This window comes from Nelusetta ayraudi, unplaced genomic scaffold, assembly GCF_046127955.1.
Source record: "Nelusetta ayraudi isolate G7.1 ecotype Tasmania unplaced genomic scaffold, CSIRO-AGI_Nayr_v1 ptg000048l, whole genome shotgun sequence".
Lineage (NCBI taxonomy): Eukaryota > Metazoa > Chordata > Actinopteri > Tetraodontiformes > Monacanthidae > Nelusetta > Nelusetta ayraudi.
The window spans coordinates 12,664,627-12,681,793 of record NW_027466098.1 but is presented as its reverse complement, the minus strand read 5'-3'; the positions used below and the strand labels follow the sequence as shown (position 1 = coordinate 12,681,793).

At 46.0% G+C, this 17,167-nt stretch overlaps 1 protein-coding gene across 1 annotated transcript; it reads left to right on the top strand.

Annotated features, from left to right (window-relative positions):
• The first annotated feature begins 1,394 nt into the window (after positions 1–1,394).
• tada2a (transcriptional adaptor 2A) lies at positions 1,395–10,350 on the top strand. Its single transcript, XM_076036408.1, has 15 exons — positions 1,395–1,526; positions 1,977–2,083; positions 2,166–2,225; positions 2,313–2,404; positions 2,520–2,677; positions 3,182–3,270; positions 3,382–3,454; positions 3,545–3,608; positions 4,706–4,749; positions 7,551–7,661; positions 8,356–8,427; positions 8,796–8,928; positions 9,289–9,332; positions 9,837–9,916; positions 10,045–10,350. Exons 1-15 carry the CDS (start codon positions 1,502–1,504, stop codon positions 10,228–10,230), a joined length of 1,338 nt encoding a protein of 445 aa, XP_075892523.1. The 5' UTR covers positions 1,395–1,501; the 3' UTR covers positions 10,231–10,350.
• The last annotated feature ends 6,817 nt before the right edge of the window (positions 10,351–17,167 follow it).

Genomic DNA, 17,167 nt, shown 5'->3' with positions numbered 1-17,167 from the left:
GATTTCACAGTGTTTTCTGTGAGTTTTGTGCAAATGAGGAAAGAAAGCTTCTTCTGCCGACACTTCTTTTTTCATTCAAAAGATGTTTGTCAGGGGGGGAAACAGCCCTTAGTGATGACAAATAAAGTACAAATGCCTCACAGATTGATCTCTCAGGTCAGTCACCTTGTTTTTCTCCTCACCTAAATGGAATCTACAACCCAGAATCGGTTCAAGCTGGGGGCCAAAACTGACCATTTTTGCAGGAGGCTATAACCAAAGTGCCAAACGTGTTTTTATCTGGAGATCAAATTTTGCAAAAGTAATCAAATATCAAATAGATGTAAATAAATAAGGTTTTGCTTCCTTATAGATTTTTCAAAGCCGAGCTGATTAATGGGCTGTTCCTTTCAGTCACGTGTAAGTAATAAAGTTTAGATTTATGTGTTGCTTTCCTGTGAGCTGCTTTCAAGTCAGCATGACGGCGAGCAGCATGTGGGGGGAAAAAAAACAACCTGCTCCACAGTGGATTATAAAGAAGACAGAAGAAGACGTCAGCTCTGCGCGGGATGCTGTGAGGTCACGCAGTCCTGCATCTCACATCGTCCATCACCAAGCCAGTGACTCAAACAAAGCTCAGGTGTTGGCGCGTGTGCGGATATGAAGACAAAGAGAGACCTGGCGTTTGCTCGTTTTCTGCACAGATGTAAGGAGAGATCGCCATCACGTGGTGAAATAGAGGATGGCAGTTGTTGTTGTTTTTCTGTTTGTTTTGAGGGTTAATGCAAACACCATTTTTTTTTATTTGAAATGTTTTCCCCTAGCGTATTTCCATTTTCTACTCTATTTCTTAAATTTATGTCAGTCTTTTGTTGTTTTTTTAATAGCTGCGTTGTATTTTGTCATTCAGGGGGGACAAGACTAAAATGTTTAAGTTTGTATTGTTTTAAAAGTGGGGAATGTTTGAAAGCTTATATTATACTGTATATGTTGAGGGAAATATAAAGAGAGAACTTTTCGAAACTCGTGATTTTTAAGATGGAAATAGCAAGAGTACTTTAAACTTGTTCTGATTCCTCTAAAATCAGGAAAACTATTGTTGTTGTTTTTTAAAGGAAGGATAAATATTGTCTAAATGATAAACAATGTTCACTTCGTTGCCCAACGTTAATCCCGTTGAAAAACCGCAGATGGAAATTAAAATGCAATATATAAATAAATTAAAAAACCTCCCTTGTTAAATTTAAGGTTAATTTAGCATCACCAATCAATAAGAGTCCAAACACTTATCGATCAGGAAAGTGACTCGTACATTGGAAGATACTTGTTCTTTGTGAATTTTACTGAAATTATTGACTAAACTGAAACGTGGAGTGGAGAATCATCAGTGACTAGAATTATGAAAAGTGCCGACAGTTGTCCTGATGGGGGCAGTAGCGTTACACATATATGAATGGGTGGAAACTAAACATCTTAGAAGAAGAATTCCTATCTGTCAATTAGCTTCCTTAGAAACTTTAACATGGACCGCTTGGCATCATTTGGAAGTAAGATTTGTTTTATGGTCATTTATGGTTTTATAGCCGTGGTGGCACTGCGGTAAAACGAAGAATATGTCTCGTTTTTGTTTATCTGAAAGGCACGTTTGCCGTCCGGTGGCTAGTTGCTGCTGCTTTGTGCTAGCTTGTACGCTACAAGAGAGGCTATTGAATTCGTCTGTATTTTGATTTATCGCGACTTTCCAAATGCCAGGTGTTAGTTTTCTTGCAACGTGACCTTATGCAAGTCTGTCGTGTGCACCAGACATTGTAAAAGCAAACATTATTGTTATTAGCAGTGTGGGTACTGATATGTAGCCACCATTTTCACGATTTGTTTACTATTTGCGATCTCAATGTGACTGACTTACTGTGACCCTAACGAACAGCCTGTTTATTCTATGCATGTATTTCCAGTAATGAATCGCATCACACTCACTAAAACGCCTGCCCTTTCAGACGACCCTTTTGATAAGCCACCTTGCAGAGGCTGCTCGTCGTATTTAACGGAGCCCTATATCAAGTGTGCAGAATGTGGACCCTCGCCCTTTTTGCTGTGTCTCCAGGTCAGCATGCATCACATGTGCACAAACGTCTCGTCTGTGCCCAAATCTGGCAGTGTCACTAAAGTCACTTTTTGTTTCCCAGTGTTTCACAAAAGGATTTGAACACAAGAAGCATGAGAGCGATCACAGATATGAAATAATGGTGAGTCAAAAGAATATCGTCTTTACTCTTTAGCATGAAGCACCAGACTGACTGCACACTCATTATTTCCGCTGTCTTTCCCGACAGACTTCAGATTTCCCCGTGCTCGAGCCGGGATGGACGGCTCAGGAGGAGATGGCTCTGTTGGAGGCTGTCATGGACTGTGGCTTTGGAAACTGGTCAGTGCTTTATCAAGCGTCACTGGCTAGATACTAGATATCGTGAAGAAATTATGTTTAAAGAGCACCAGCTTACAGGGAGTAGTAACATGTGTTTTGTTCTTCTCCGCCGCAGGCAGGACGTAGCGTACCAGATGCGCACGAAAACCAAAGATGAATGCGAGAGCCACTACATGAAGAATTTCATCAATAACCCTCTCTTCTCCTCCACCTTGCTCAGCATGCGAAAAACAAAAGATTCTCGCTTTGCAGAGGGAGCAATCCCATTCAAACGTCAGTATCCACACATCGTCCATCCCTGTCTGTATTCATTTTGACCAATTGAAGAAACAGAGTCTTGAAGGTTATACAGTTCATCCACCTTCTTTCTAGTTTTGCTATCTGAATCCATTACTAATGTGTGCGTGAGTAGTTATAATTAAAAATGACTGCAGCGTTAGATTGTGGACAGGCAACGTAGCCGCAAGTTAGTTCGAGTGAAATAAAACTGAAGTGAACATTCGGTCAGGAAGAAATTTGCCTTGGCTCCAAAGAGCCTTCAGGTCTCCCATCTGCTGCAGTGCTGGCCAACTGTTTCACTGTCACATCACGTAGCAGTTGGGAAAAACTCCAACAGGAAACGGCAGGAAGTATATCAGGACTCTTAAAAGTTTGGGATTAACAAAAAATGAAAGGTTTATGCAAGTAGCAACAGTTTTTGTTTTCATGCATAAGACAAATAAATGTCCATCGTCAAATTTAATCTGTATTTGCCCTGTTTTTCCCCCGATATAACAGCAAGTGACGACCCTCCTCGGCCCACATTTGACTCTGTGCTGTCTCGAGATATGGCTGGATACATGCCTGCACGAGCAGACTTCATGGAGGTGAGGACAACTGTGTTATGCTTTATAATCTTCTCTAAACGTCCGACAGCATCTACTGTAGATAGCCATGTGTGAACCGTGCATGTGAAATCATTTTCACTTACTCAACAGGAGTTCGACAACTATGCAGAATGGGATTTAAAGGACATCGACTTTGTGGACGATGACTCGGACATCCTCCGCGGTGAGGCCCTTTTTTTTCTCTGAGGTTCTTCAGCTTCAAAAGGGAATCCTCTGTGAATGATGGCCTGTGGAACTTCTTGTTCTGTTTCAGCTCTCAAGCTGTCGGTCGTGGATATTTATCACTCAAGATTAAAGGAGAGGCAGAGGAGGAAAAAGTAGGTCCACTGTAAATTTACTGAGACGCTGTTGTCTTGTAATGACCCACATTTGGCAGTAGATGGCAGTGGTCTGCCATATTGGCGTTTCTTCTTTTGAGCCTGACTTCTTTTCAGAAAAGGTTCCTTGTTTTTACCAATTTCCAGATCTCCATTTTTATTGTTGAATCCAGTCGAGCAACCCTGAATGAAAACCTCTCCAAGCAGGTGTATTTACTGGCATGCTTAGCCCTCTGTTTAGGGCCTAATGCAAAAACATCCGCATTTATCATCGCAGTAAAAGTGGTGCTTTGTTGTTGACAGTCCCTTGTTTTTCAAAACCAAAACAATGTGGTCTCGACAAAGAACCCACGCCTTGCTGGGGGCATCTAAGATTTTTCTCAAGCATATTTTTTTATTTCCAAATCTCTCGTTTTCGGACTCAAAGTCAAAGAAATAATATTTTGCTTTAACATTTGCCTTCAGGGTCTTTTCTTAATATTTTTTGTTATCATTGTTGGAACCGTACACACAACAAGTGCTAATTTCAATATTGTGCTTTTGTTGTTTTTTGTTCTCAACTTGTGAAAAAAAAATCAGACCGTCTTCTTTTCAGATGGTGTCATTTGACAAACTCTTCAAAAGAACTTCCAAAACCTTGCGCTGTCTCAGGTTTTAACACCCCCGGCTGGAGCACATGTAGCGATGGCACGTGTGCTGGGGGAGGCATGTGTTGTTTGTTTTCCAAGGTTGACTTTTCATGATCCTTAAATTATCCCCGTTAACGTGTTAGCGAGGCCCCCCGGCTGGTAACAGAAGCCCGCTGTGGCTGCAACCCTGGGACTTTTGAGCACAAGACGACGGGGGGGCCGTTCGTTCTGAGCCCTTCAAACAATTTGACTCCAGCGTTGAACCCGCTTATTGAGCAGATTTCACCTTTAACGCTGCTTTGGAGACAAATGAATATATTGAACCTCCAAAATGTCAGGCCTCCTTGGTGAGCGGCAGCCCGCGGGGTGATTGCATACGAGCAAACGCGCCCGCTTTCATTTTGCCGAGGCGCCGCAATCACAATATTAATTTGCATGCTAATAAATCCCAATCTCCATTTGTTCCAGGGTCATCCGAGACCACGGGCTGATCAACCTGCGCAAATTCCAGAGTGAGTCCCTCCTCCCGTCACAGTCTCACACTCGAGTTATATCGGCCTCTGCTGCAGCCTGATGAGGAATCAGATATCTGCTGCTCGCAGTACCGCGCTGCTCCTCTGGGGGTCCGAACTGGACGGGGCTCGTGTTTTACATCAGAGGTTTAGAATAGTTTGTGCGTGTGTATGTGCCACTCCCTTAATAGATCAGCGTGTGTTGAGCGGCACGTAGCCTTTGTTTATCGATCGACCCCGCTGCTGCCGCTGCCACCCGGTAATGAATTTCCTGCATTTCAGTTTTCCCACTTCAGCTTCAGCCAGGCCAACCCATTCCTCCTAGCGCAGGCCCACCTGTTGCAAGTAGGGATGTTAACAATTCATCGATTATCTATTAATTGTCGATTAAGAATTTAATCGATTAAATTGAATTAGTCACAATTAATTGAACATTTTCTTACATTGGTAGTTAATATCATTTTCACAGTGTAGATACTGTGATGGTCATAATATACCTAGAACAGTTCACTTTTAAACTACTTTAAAAAAACAAAACAACAAAAGTTGAAATCGACCATGAATGGATCGATAAGGTCGATCAACCGACCATTAATGAATCAATCGACCATTTGCATCCCTGGTTGCCAGCGTGCAGTTTCACAGGGGGTTGTCGTGCACTGCATTGCATTGCATTGCATTGCTGTTGTGTTGCGCTTACGTACGTCTCGCTCGCCAGTCAGCCCTGCCTCTCGCCCTCACCTTCCCCCTCCCCCTCCTGTCTCACCCCTCCTGTTCCCTTATCTCCCCCCTCGGTCTCTGAAGACAAAAGGGAACTCGGTGGATGTCGAGCTGCAGACCGGTTGTCATGGAGACTGTCAAAGATTGTTTGTCTCTCCTGTGTGTGTGTGTGTGTGTGTGTGTGTGTGTGTGTGTGTGTGTGTGTGTGTGTGTGTGTGTGTGTGTGTGTGTGTGTGTGTGTGTGTGTGTGTCGCATGCAGTAAGGGCAGTGGTATCGTAGGCATGGCAGCTCTCCGTGTCGTGCCGGTGCCTCGCAAGCCGCTGCAGGTAAATGGACCGGCGCCGCTGTTTGCAGTGTCTCCGAGGTCCTTTCAGCGGCCGTCACATGAAGTGAATCAGAAATGTTTTTGTGGCCGGCGTCGTCGTCGTGGCCGCCGGCTGTTTTTTTCCGCTGCGTGACCTAGATGGCGCCCCGCTAATTCGAGCGCACACTTCAGAGACCCGGTGAAGTGAGCTTGACCGACGCCGCTCCTTTTTCACGCCCCCGCAGCAGCCCCCCGCCCCCTCACCCTTCCCCTGTCTGGGCTTTCATACTTGTCTGTTACTCGGTAACCACAGCGGCGCTCTGAGACGAACATAACGGCCGTTCAGCACTTGTGGAGCGAGTGGAGTGGAAGTGAGTCTGCGTTTGCGATGCGGCAGTGCGATGCGGCAGAGTTGGGCTCACTGTTGTGCCACATGTGACATTGTTACGTGATTTTAATGACAAATTAAAGACAATTGTAATCCGTTACATTCCTGAAAAATATGTCATTAAATTACAGTTACTTGTGGAATTACTCATGATTAAAATTTTGATTACGGCCAAGTTTTTAAATAATTTCAATTGTAGTTGCTGTGCCTGGGCTCTCGTACACTGGCTTGGCATGAGCACCGTCCTTTTGTTTCCCTCCACAAACAAAAGGTTGATTTGAAAAAATGTGCAAAATTGTAGACGTAGCTTTCATTGAGTGCGAGATTAACTGTAAAATGGGTTGGTTTGCAGGCATGTCTTTGCAAGTATGTGATTTATTTTCCTGAATTAAAATGTGGTAGGTTGTGCTGCCATGATTTTGTATCTCAGAATGATCTCAGTAATAAGAGGTACTGAAGTTTGACCCTTATTTTTTTTGTTGTTGATGTTATTTTGAGTACTGCTGGAAGCTTAACACTGTCAGGTCTGAACAGTCGAGAATGTTCATTTAAACATAAATCAAAATGTAACCAAATCTTATTAGTTACATTACCTGGATAAATGTAATTCAAATGCAAAATAATACTATTTCATTTTCAATATGGTAACTTGTAATAGTAACCAATTACATTTGCAAAGTAAATTTCCCAGCGCGGGTTTCTGGAGATCATTTCAAACCAGCATTTGATTCCACAGCTCTCAGATCGGACGTACGGCCAGATGTACAAACGTTTTCAGTTCGGTTAATTTATTGCACTGACTCCCTTTCAGCTTGGCAAATATCTAGCCAACAGTCATGTGCATATAATGCTATGTTATTGACCCTTGAAGCGCTAAATCAACACACGCTAGAGAGCCTATGGAGGAAGCAATGCTCTGCCCAATATGTCAGCGGCGCGGCGTGTGTAATGTGAAAGGTAGCAGACGGCCGGTGGGTTTTAGTGCCATGCACTCAGCGCTTTGAGTACAAGGCAAGAGACCTTTACAATCTGTTGTGTAAATCCCCAGACGGCAGCCTGGAGACATCATAACAGCGAGCAGCAGCCCGACCGAGGCGTAACGGCGGAGATGACGACAACGGCGGTGATAGAAAAGCATTAGCGGCGCTCATATTTACATGCACATAAAGTTGTTGATTTAGAGCTGCGTGTTAATGGCCGCTCTCTGCCAGCGTCCTCCATGTGGCTCAGGGGAAATCTAATCAGCGGCCGAATGGCTGCAGCTCCCCGCGACACGCAGTGAAAACCACAACACGGCTCTGTCGCTGTTTTGTTGGCCTCATCCGACTCTTCCTCTTCCTCCTCCTTCTCCTCCTCCTCCTCCTCCTCCTCCACTGTCTGGCTGTCAGTGCTGGAGCGGTGCTACCCGAAGGAGGTGCAGGACCTCTACGACGCCATGAGGAGGTTCGCCAGAGTGACCGGACCCATCGAACACGACAAATTCATCGAAAGCCACGCTTGTGAGTATCCGCTAGATCAGGCGCGGGTAAACTACGGCGCGGGGGCCATCTGCGGCCCGTTAAGCATCTTAATCCGGCCCGGCGAACTTTAAGAAATTATGTTAATAGTGAGTAAGTCATAAAATAGCTGTAGTTTTTTTTCCCAGCGTTTTAAGAGTCATTTCAATAAAGATATTATATACAATATTTTTTTCCCAATGAGTTGGGTCCCCAAAACACTCCATCCATCTGCTCCTCCTCCAGCCCCTCAAAAGGTCAAATCTTAGAACCCGTTGTGACCCCACCAGTCAAAAACTTTGCCCACCCCCGTGCTAAACACACAGAAGACTGAATCTGACTCTGTGCAACAGGGTCCTTCTCTCTGTCCTCTAGTCAGGACAGCGGAATGATCGTAATAGTCTCCCTTGAAACATCTCAATTGAACAAATCAATCTAATATTGTCTAGCGGCGTCACATTGGATCAGACAGATGTGAACTGAGATCTACTTTGAGTAAGTGCATCAAGTGTTGAGGAGCCTTGATACTGAGGCTGCATGACTCTGTGAATTCGCCATCAAAAACACAAACTGACAGAAAATCCTTCTTCAGCTTCGGGACGGAAACACAACCTGAATTCTCCTCCTCCTCCTCCTCCTCCTCCCTCTGACACCATGTACGAACTTTGCGTCCTTGTTTTTTTTTTCTTTCTTCCAGTGGAGTTTGAGCTGCGCCGAGAGATCCGCCGGTTGCAGGAGTACAGAAAAGCCGGGATCAAGTCTTTCTGCAGTGAGTCTCGTCTGACCTTTTCACTCCCCTGCTCAGCAAAAAAATCCTGCTGTTTAAAATTCTCTCCGAAAATGTTTTCATGCCCACTTTTTGTGAAACGCCGAAGCCTTTTTTTCTTTTTCTTTTGGCTCTGTCTCTTTGTAATAACATCCAGCAGCAGCGGCAGCACAGCGAAGCAAGTCCTTGGTACTTTTAATATGGGGATCACGGTGGTTTTGCCGTTCTATTGAACTATGGCACGCAAAAGGAAAGCTGGCACTGAATTTATTTAGAAACTTTAATTGCTTCTCTAGGACTGAAGCCAGCCAGGAATGATTTTGCTGTCTGAGTCTGCTGGTTTGTTGATCTGCGTATCTTCCCCCCCCCAGGTGCCAAAGTGTACGAGCGGGTGAAGCGGACGCGGGAGGACGAGCGCAGGAAGCGGACCATGTTTTGCGACGTGCTGCAGTACATCCAGGACGGCCGAGCCTGCCAGCAGTGGCTCAGGAAGCAGGCCTCCATGTAAGAGTGGCGCTTCCGTCATCGCACCTGTCGCCAGGCGGCCAGCGGCCAGATGAAGCCGAGCAAGCGTTCATGTTGAAGAACCCCTCACTTACACCTCAGTCTCTGTAGTATATTTTAGTCGCCTCAATGAGCTCCTTCTCTTCTGCATTTGTTTATTTTTAAACTCCCGTGGCTGGAATCCAGCTTTCTCTAATTGTTCCACCTTTTTTAGAAATAAACGCCAAACGTGATGATTCATCTCATTGGATGCCGGCGGGGATCTTGGAGCGAGAGTTGTGAAGCTTTGAGGGGGGAGGGGGGGGTGTATGTGTGTAAACGAGCTAGCAGAGACACTGACTCTTCTCTTTGTGATGGCAGAGACGCCGGCATCACTCCCACCATCACAACCATCACCGTGTCAGGTACGGAGCCTCTCTGTTGTGCTGCCACGCTGGCACTCACTGCCACACACCTCCATAAATACACCCGTGTATCAGCAGCTCCCTGCGCTGCTGCGTAGAGGATTCAACCCCGGCTGCTCGCCAAACTATCTCCTTTTAGTGTGTGTGTAAATATATGTGTATTTATATTCGTGTGTGTGTGTATATGTATTTATATATGTGTGTTAGTGTACATATGTACGTATATATGTACATATCTATACTTTATGTGTGTGTGTTTGTATGTGTATATATACACACACACACACACACACAAATATACACATAGATATATGTATATTTTTGTATGTGTATATATGTATATGTACACACGTATGTATATAAACATATATAATATTACATTATAAGTATATATGTGTATAGATGGATATATTAAATAGACATATACACACACACACACACGGACACACACGCAATATGTTAATTCTGTCAGAGCTGCAGTGCTGAACTTCCTCTCCCAAACAGCAACAGGGAGGCGAAGTGCTCCCCCCCTCAACCTGACTGGACTGCCGGGGACGGAGAAACTCAACGAGCGCGAGAAAGAGGTACAGCTCCAGTTTTGGTTTATTTATATTTTCCTGCATTCGGAAGGTTTATCAGGAAGTGTGGAGCTTCAGTCTGCCTCCAAAGGAAACGGGTCTCTCTCACCTTGGGTGTTGCTGTGTGTGTGTAGTTGTGCCAGGTGGTGCGGCTGGTTCCGGGGGCCTACCTGGAATACAAGCAGGCTCTGCTGAGCGAGTGCCGACGGCAGGGCGGACTGCGGCTGGCGCAGGCCAGGGCTCTCATCAAGATCGACGTCAACAAGACTCGCAAAATCTACGATTTCCTCATCAAAGAGGGACACATCACCAAGGCCTGAGACCACCACTGCTGAGCACACTGGAAACTGGCCTCTGCCTGCTGCCTTCACGTTTTTGTTAAAGGTTCACGTTGTTGTTGTTATTGTTGTTGTTGTTTTTTGTTGCGTTTGAAAAAAGAAAACTGTGATGTATCAAAGTAGGAAATACGTATGACCCTGTCATTTCAAATTCAGCTTTTTAAAAAGTGGATGTTTTTTTTTTGTTTTTGTTTTTGTCATTAAAGGGTTTTGAAAAAAAAATTGCTGTCTGTGTAGTTTTACAGATTCAGCCCTGGGAAAGCCTTCTTTTCAAAAACTGAACATTTTGCATTTTAACAATACTCTTTAAAAGTGAAATTAAATCATTTCGTAATGGAAGTCATAATGTTCTCTGAGGTCAGTCAAGGCCGATAAACAGCCAGTACAAAATTATCAGTGGGGAAAATAAATTCCTGACTTCTACTAAAAAGAACCTTCACCTCAGCATAAATTGTGAACGTATTTAATTATATCGTGGAATATTGTATCCATCAAAAACACCTGTCGGCTCAAATTTAATATCGTGGTCATTTGAGTTGAAAGGTGTCGTCCAGGGAAACTCGATGAACTCACTGGAAACTCGACTGCATTCTGTGTTGAACCGGATGATCCGGCAGGGTTTGTCGCATGTTTGAACGCGTTCCACAGTGACAGACGGCGGCAGCGCTGACTCCATCCTCTGTCCATGTGGACGTGTGGGCGCGCTGTGATGAGGGACAACTGTGGCAATTCCGAAGCCGACGCTCGAAGTCGGTGGCAGCAAATGAACTCTGACCCGTTAGCAGCCTCTGAACTGCTGGCCGAGAGCCCTTGTGACAGTAACAAGAAGAGAAACGTCTCATTTGGAACACTGTAACACTGTCATTTTTCAGAGGATGTGGAAGAATGAGCGTCCATGTGTCTGATCAAAGACAAATAAAGTTTCCACTTCAAATGACAAGCAGCAGAGGAACTCACTGCCTTGGCATTTGCTTCCAGTAAACAGTTTTCCTCTTGTTACATCGGGTGTCTTCACCCTTTCTTCACCTTTTATGTTCAACTCAACGTGGTGAATGTCTTTAAACTTCTCTGGGACATCAAATTACACAGGAAAAATTAAGAAATCCAGACCATCCACATAGCCATCCATAGCAATAAATAAAAAGAAAGAGAACATTTGTGCAAATGAGCAAACGAAAACCGCAAACTGCATTTTGGTGTTTGACTGTGAACATTTCAACTCTCCTTACTGACTCAGAGTCAAAGCAAATTCAGTGCAGGAGCGTGCAATTTGAAATGCTCCGTTTGTTTGTTTGTTTGTTTGTTTGTTTTTGCAGAGCTCAAGGTTTGCTTGTTTTATTCAGGGCGCTTTTCTCTGCAGAAACATGAGGTTTGCAGTGTTTCGTCGAGCAGAATGTTAAAATCGGCCCTGGACAGCTTCACTTCTTTCTGCGTGGACATGTTTTGAGCCCCTGAGCTGCTCTGCATCTCCCCCAACTCACCCTCACCCCCCCGCATCACCCCCTGGCTCCTCAGGCTTTAAACAGCATCAGCTGACTAGAGGCAGCAGCAGCAGCAGCACATCTCAGATTCATCCAGCTCTGTCTGATAAAGGACGGGCCGCGACTCGGTTAATTACCTTTGTCTCAACTGCACTGATGACATATTTGTTCACCGCCACGGAGAATTACATCTCCTGCTGTCAGCGACCGGGCTGTGCTCGTCTCGGCCCTCTCGCTCCCAGTGTGGCGGCGGCAGCAGCAGCAGCAGCAGACGGTGGAGATGTTAGTGTCAGCGCTGTGCGTGTGTGTGTGTGTGTGTGTGTGTGTGTGTGTGTGTGTGTGCGTGCAGGGATGCTGAATTTATCAGCTCACCCACTCACTGTACGCCGCTCAGCGCCTCCTTCACCCTGACGGTCGCGGGCTGAAGGTAAAGTTGTTCTGACAGTTTGCAGGTTTATCTGGACTTGAGATATTTATCATAGTCTGAGACATATAGATGAATGCTAGTTCATTTCTGACCATTTGTTTAGAGTCAGTAATGTCAGTCCGAGGTATGACGTGGGGCATTTTTTAAATCTATTTTGCCAGGATGTAATGTTGTGCACGGTGGCTATAAAGTCTGCCCAATCAGTCCCAACACTCGGGGGGGGAAATGTTTGATCGAAGAAAAACAACCGATATTATATCATTCTTTGTCTTGTCTAACTAAATCCATTTGAATTATTTTTACATCATTTAACTATTTTTGAAATCTGGCACACCAGATGGGATATTTTCCCTAAATCCTGTGGACTTATCTCAGGCATCCATCTGGTAAAGAGCCCAGTGGGGGGAAAAAAAAAACTTGGACGCTAACTTGGAGGCTAAATCTTCTCTCTGTCACATTCATGGGGACAAATTAGACCAGTTACAATTTACTTTTATTTGCACATCAGCAGATGAGTGGGTATATGGTAAATGCTTCATGGTGTGGCAAATACCTTTATATAAATTTGTCAACGAGAAATTTCCTAAATGCAACGTTACAATTTCAAAGGTCATAACGTTGCTCAATGCAATTAATCATCTGTCGCAATGTGGTTTTCAAAGTGCCCCAATGTCTTTTGCTAAACTGCAGCACAGTTAAGCTATTTGACTCTCTCCTGTTGTCTTCAAGCTGTTCCTGCTCATATTAGCAAACAGGAGGGGGGGGGGGGGGGGGGGGGGGGGAGGAGGTTCTGGTCCAAGATGTTCGCAAGCTTAACGGACAAACACATTTCCATTGAAAATCAATGCGCAGGTTTCAGAGCTTCGCCTCTGCTGCTGCTGCCTCATCGATTTTCAACTCCTGGAGCCACTCAGGAGAAGAAGAAGAAGAAGAAAAAGAAAAGAAAAGGGAAAAGATGTCTTCCACGCTGTTCTGAGTTTGTGTAACCTACTTTTACAAAGGCCAATACACACACACACACACACACACACACACACACACACACACACACACACACACACACACACACACGCACACACACACACTGACGCAGATTAGCCACCCATCCTCCTTTAGTTATTATTGGAGGCTAGTGATTAACAGAGGTGAACTCATCAACTATAAGAGGCGCTCGGGGTACATCATTGAACACACACACACACACACACACACACACACACACACACACACATACACTCGCCCCTGTTGCTCCCGCTCATTTGGCGGGCAGAGGAGTCGTGACTAACCAGAGCCCCCTCCCCACCCGCCCATCCATCCGCCCACCCATCTGTGTCGACGTGCGCTTCCTCACTGACTCACAGGTTGGAAGAAAACGCTGCTCATTCAGCGCAAAAAAAAAAAAAAAAAGAGGGGAAAAAAAAATCTGCTCGTCTTTCGCAGACAGATGTTCCGAGGGGTCGTGTGCAGCACCTGCGCAGCGGCCGAAGCCTTTGAAGACAGACGGGGCTAATGTGGGGGTAGAGACCCCTTTAGCATCACCGCTGTGCGGAGCCTCTGCGTTGCCACAGCAAACACGCCACGCGTGGTGATAATAACCGCCGTCGTCGCGTCACGTTCCGTGCGGCGCTGCAACTTTATTTATACTCCTGCCGCAACCAGCGGCACCAGGTGGAGCGTCAGCGCCACAAAGCACTTTCCATTCTCCTCGTCTTACCACTCCGTGCACGCGCACGCACACGCACAGGCACAGACTCAAATAAACACCTCTAGTGTTACAACCAGCTGGGGTCATCTGGGATTGATGTTGCCTCTTTAAACACAGTTTCTCAGGGACAAACATCCCGGTTCTTCATTCTTATTCTCATTCTTGCAGCAGCAGCAGCAGCAGCAGCAGCAGCAGCAGCAGCAGCATTCAGCTCAGTTTGAATTTTTTTGGGGGGGGCTTTAGTTCTCACACCAAGAACCAAAACTAGCAGACGCCACTGTGTGGGAAATGAGAATTATTATTTTATTTGTACCACAGTTTTGACCTCCAAGGTATGTACAGAAACAAAACATGCATGATAGATAGATAGATAGATAGATAGATAGATACAGATACAACCTCCATGTAATCATACATGGACACATCAGTGTCATTGTATGCATTAGGGATTTATAACAGTCAAGCAAAAATGTGGGGGGATGTGGGAAAATTATTCATAAGGGACAGGTTAAAAGGTTAAGGAGCAGTATGGAGCCAGTCGTAGTGGTTGTTACTGTTGTGACAAGTCCGCGTGCATCGACAACGATTCTCTCAACGCAGACATTTTCACGGCTCCGCTGCGACGCTAAAACGCCGCCATCTGGCGACCCCAGGAGCGCCGTCGCCGCCGCTATCATCAAAGAACGCATCGGGAGGCGCACGTCACAGCCGCATCCAGACGTCTTAGAGCTGTTTTTTTTATTGTGTGCACCAATCACCTCGCCGACACCCGGCCCGCCGCTCGTCACAGCCGGTCAGGGTCGATCAAGGTCACCGGCGGCTGAGAGCCGACGGCGCCTTCACGCCGTGTCGCTGCAGGTGTTTGTTACTGCACTGATGGTTGTCGTTGTAAATTTTCCAGCTCTCGCTGGCAGACCATGCGGAGCCGTAATAAGCCAATGGAAGCGACATCCCAGAATGCCTCTGACTCATCTGACATTTCGGGTCTGAACCGCAGCCGCTGTCTCCCCAGCCTGCAGCTCCGTCTCCCCTCCCTCCCTCACTCCCTGTCTCTACATCCATCTTCTGTGCCCCCCCCCCCCATTTCTTCAAATTCAAGGCTACCACTCCTCAAACATATACCCCTCCCCCCACCAAGCCCCCCCCCCCCCCACCCGATCTTTTCTCTCTTTCTCGTTCATTCCTTTCACAGACATTTTGTGTCACCGTTTCCTCGACTCTTTAAACATTCATCAGGTGGCTTTTCAACCAGCATGAGCTCTTATCTCTCCTTTCCACTGTGCATTCCAGGTGGAGGGGTGTGTGTGTGCGTTTGGTGGGGGTTGGGGGGCTGGGGGGAGGGGGGGGCTGAGAAATTCACAGTCAGTCCAGCTCCTGTTGGTGTCCTCGTAACTGCAGAAACAGCCAGCAGCCCGGGACTCATTTTGATGTATTTTTTGTCGCTCCACTGCCCGGTCCCGCTGTTTGTTTCTGCTTGATTAAATTTGGAATGTAATTAGGAGACAGCAATGCAGGGGCCACGGGCTGGCGGTTAGTGCCATACCCCCCCGATCCTCTCTGAAATAAAATTGACTTTGGGAAGGCATGTCTAATTATGATTTTGTACACGGCTGCTCACAGTTGGGAGGAGGGAGTTTGGGAGGGCAGACAGCCACATTCCTGAAGGTCTATAGATGGATGGTCAAAGCGTTAGAGCTGCGTTCGAGGACATCAAGCTGTTTCCTGCAGCCAGGAGGATAATGAGATTTGAAATAACCAGGGCTAGACATTCTGTTTTCCGCGCACGCATGGAAGCCCTCAAAGCCAGGGCGACAATTACGATGCTAATGTGCGCATCTTCTGCATGTGCGCTGCCGTGTTAAACGTGCACAACGCGCTGAGGGAATGCCGCCGCCGCCGCCACGTGATCCCGACCTTGTTTACTGCCAGTGTAAAGCGGAGCGCAGGTCCTCTTTTGATGTGCGTCGGGACGTGAAACGTGATCACGGGCTTCTCGGCAGGCGCTCCGTCGCTACAGTACAAGCCGTTCTCCTCTGTGGTGCAGAGGTCCTCACAGAGTGCATGTGCCAGAGGTTAACGTCTGGGTCCACAACCAGTTGGCTGCGTTTCTTCAAATGCACACAGCAGGTGGTGTTTCCACACGCTTGAATCCTTCACAACTCCAATACGGCTTTTTGAACTTGATTCGATAAAGGCACCTGTCAAAACAACAGTCAGTGCCTGAGACTGGAAAACTGAAGTGCATTCATCCAGACATCACCTGTGGAGTTCTGAGGTGTGGGACCAGACGATTCCCACTGATGCTCTGGGCAGGGTCTGTCTGAAGATAAGAGATAAACAATCCAACCTTCTTAACTGCAACCCACAGAGTGCCTGAGGTTGGGTGGTTCTATTACCGAAGAGGAGATGTATTTAGAAGTTTGGTGAATTGTGGATGCGCTCAGGCTTCCCCCTGCCCCTTTCTGAAGACTAGTCGATGCCAAAGCAGGAACTGGTGAGCAACAGAGACAATGTACTGTAAATCAATTGAATCTCTACAATTATTTTTATGTTTATTATTATTATTATTATTACTCTACATCCTGAGGCACATTTACACCTTTGGCTTAACTGATTAAATCCACAGAAATTGCAAAGGCTTTGCTTTAAATCACACTGGAACCGACAGAATGCAGGTTTACATTTGGTCCCAACTCATTTTTTTATCCCAACTGAAATGCAGATGTGTTGATAAAATCTATGCGGTTCACTTTGCAAATCCTTCACCCTCCCTCTCTGCCTTTGCCAATGTAATAGCTGCTGCTGACAAATAGTTTGTGGCTTTGAAACTGAGTCTATTTCAAGTCTATTTCAAAAGGAGCAAAAAATAATAATAATAAAAAAAAATCGAACACAAATGTCCTTTCTTTTCCTGCCACGTTATGGTAATTGTGGTAATGTACGTAACCATACATTAGTGCAGACAGTACCAAACCTAAATAACAAGAATAAGAAAAAGAGGAATGTGGATATTAGAAACCAGCCATCCAATGTAGTCTGCACAAAACTGAAGACAGACGACGTCAAAGTCAAAGTAGTGGAGTGGGTACCATGTTCTCCGACTTCCAAACACATGTTGCACCAACATTTCCTGAGGGGGGTGGACCCGGTGGACCGCTCCCCACCCCGTCAGACACTTGTCAGCTGAGTGCAGCGTGCATCTCTGACGTCTCACCGTGGATGTGCCTCCGCCAATAGGAAGTCTCGCCCGGGCCTGCGTAAAGCCGAGCCGCTCCCCCCGCCGCCACAGCCGCCGCCACCGTCGCC

Coding starts and splice junctions, on each gene's coding strand:
- tada2a (XM_076036408.1), top strand. CDS start 1,502: ATGGACCGCTTGGCATCATTTGGAA. Junction 3,609..4,705: donor GAGAGGCAGAGGAGGAAAAA/GTAGGTCCACTG, acceptor CATTTGTTCCAG/GGTCATCCGAGACCACGGGC. Junction 7,662..8,355: donor ATTCATCGAAAGCCACGCTT/GTGAGTATCCGC, acceptor TCTTTCTTCCAG/TGGAGTTTGAGCTGCGCCGA.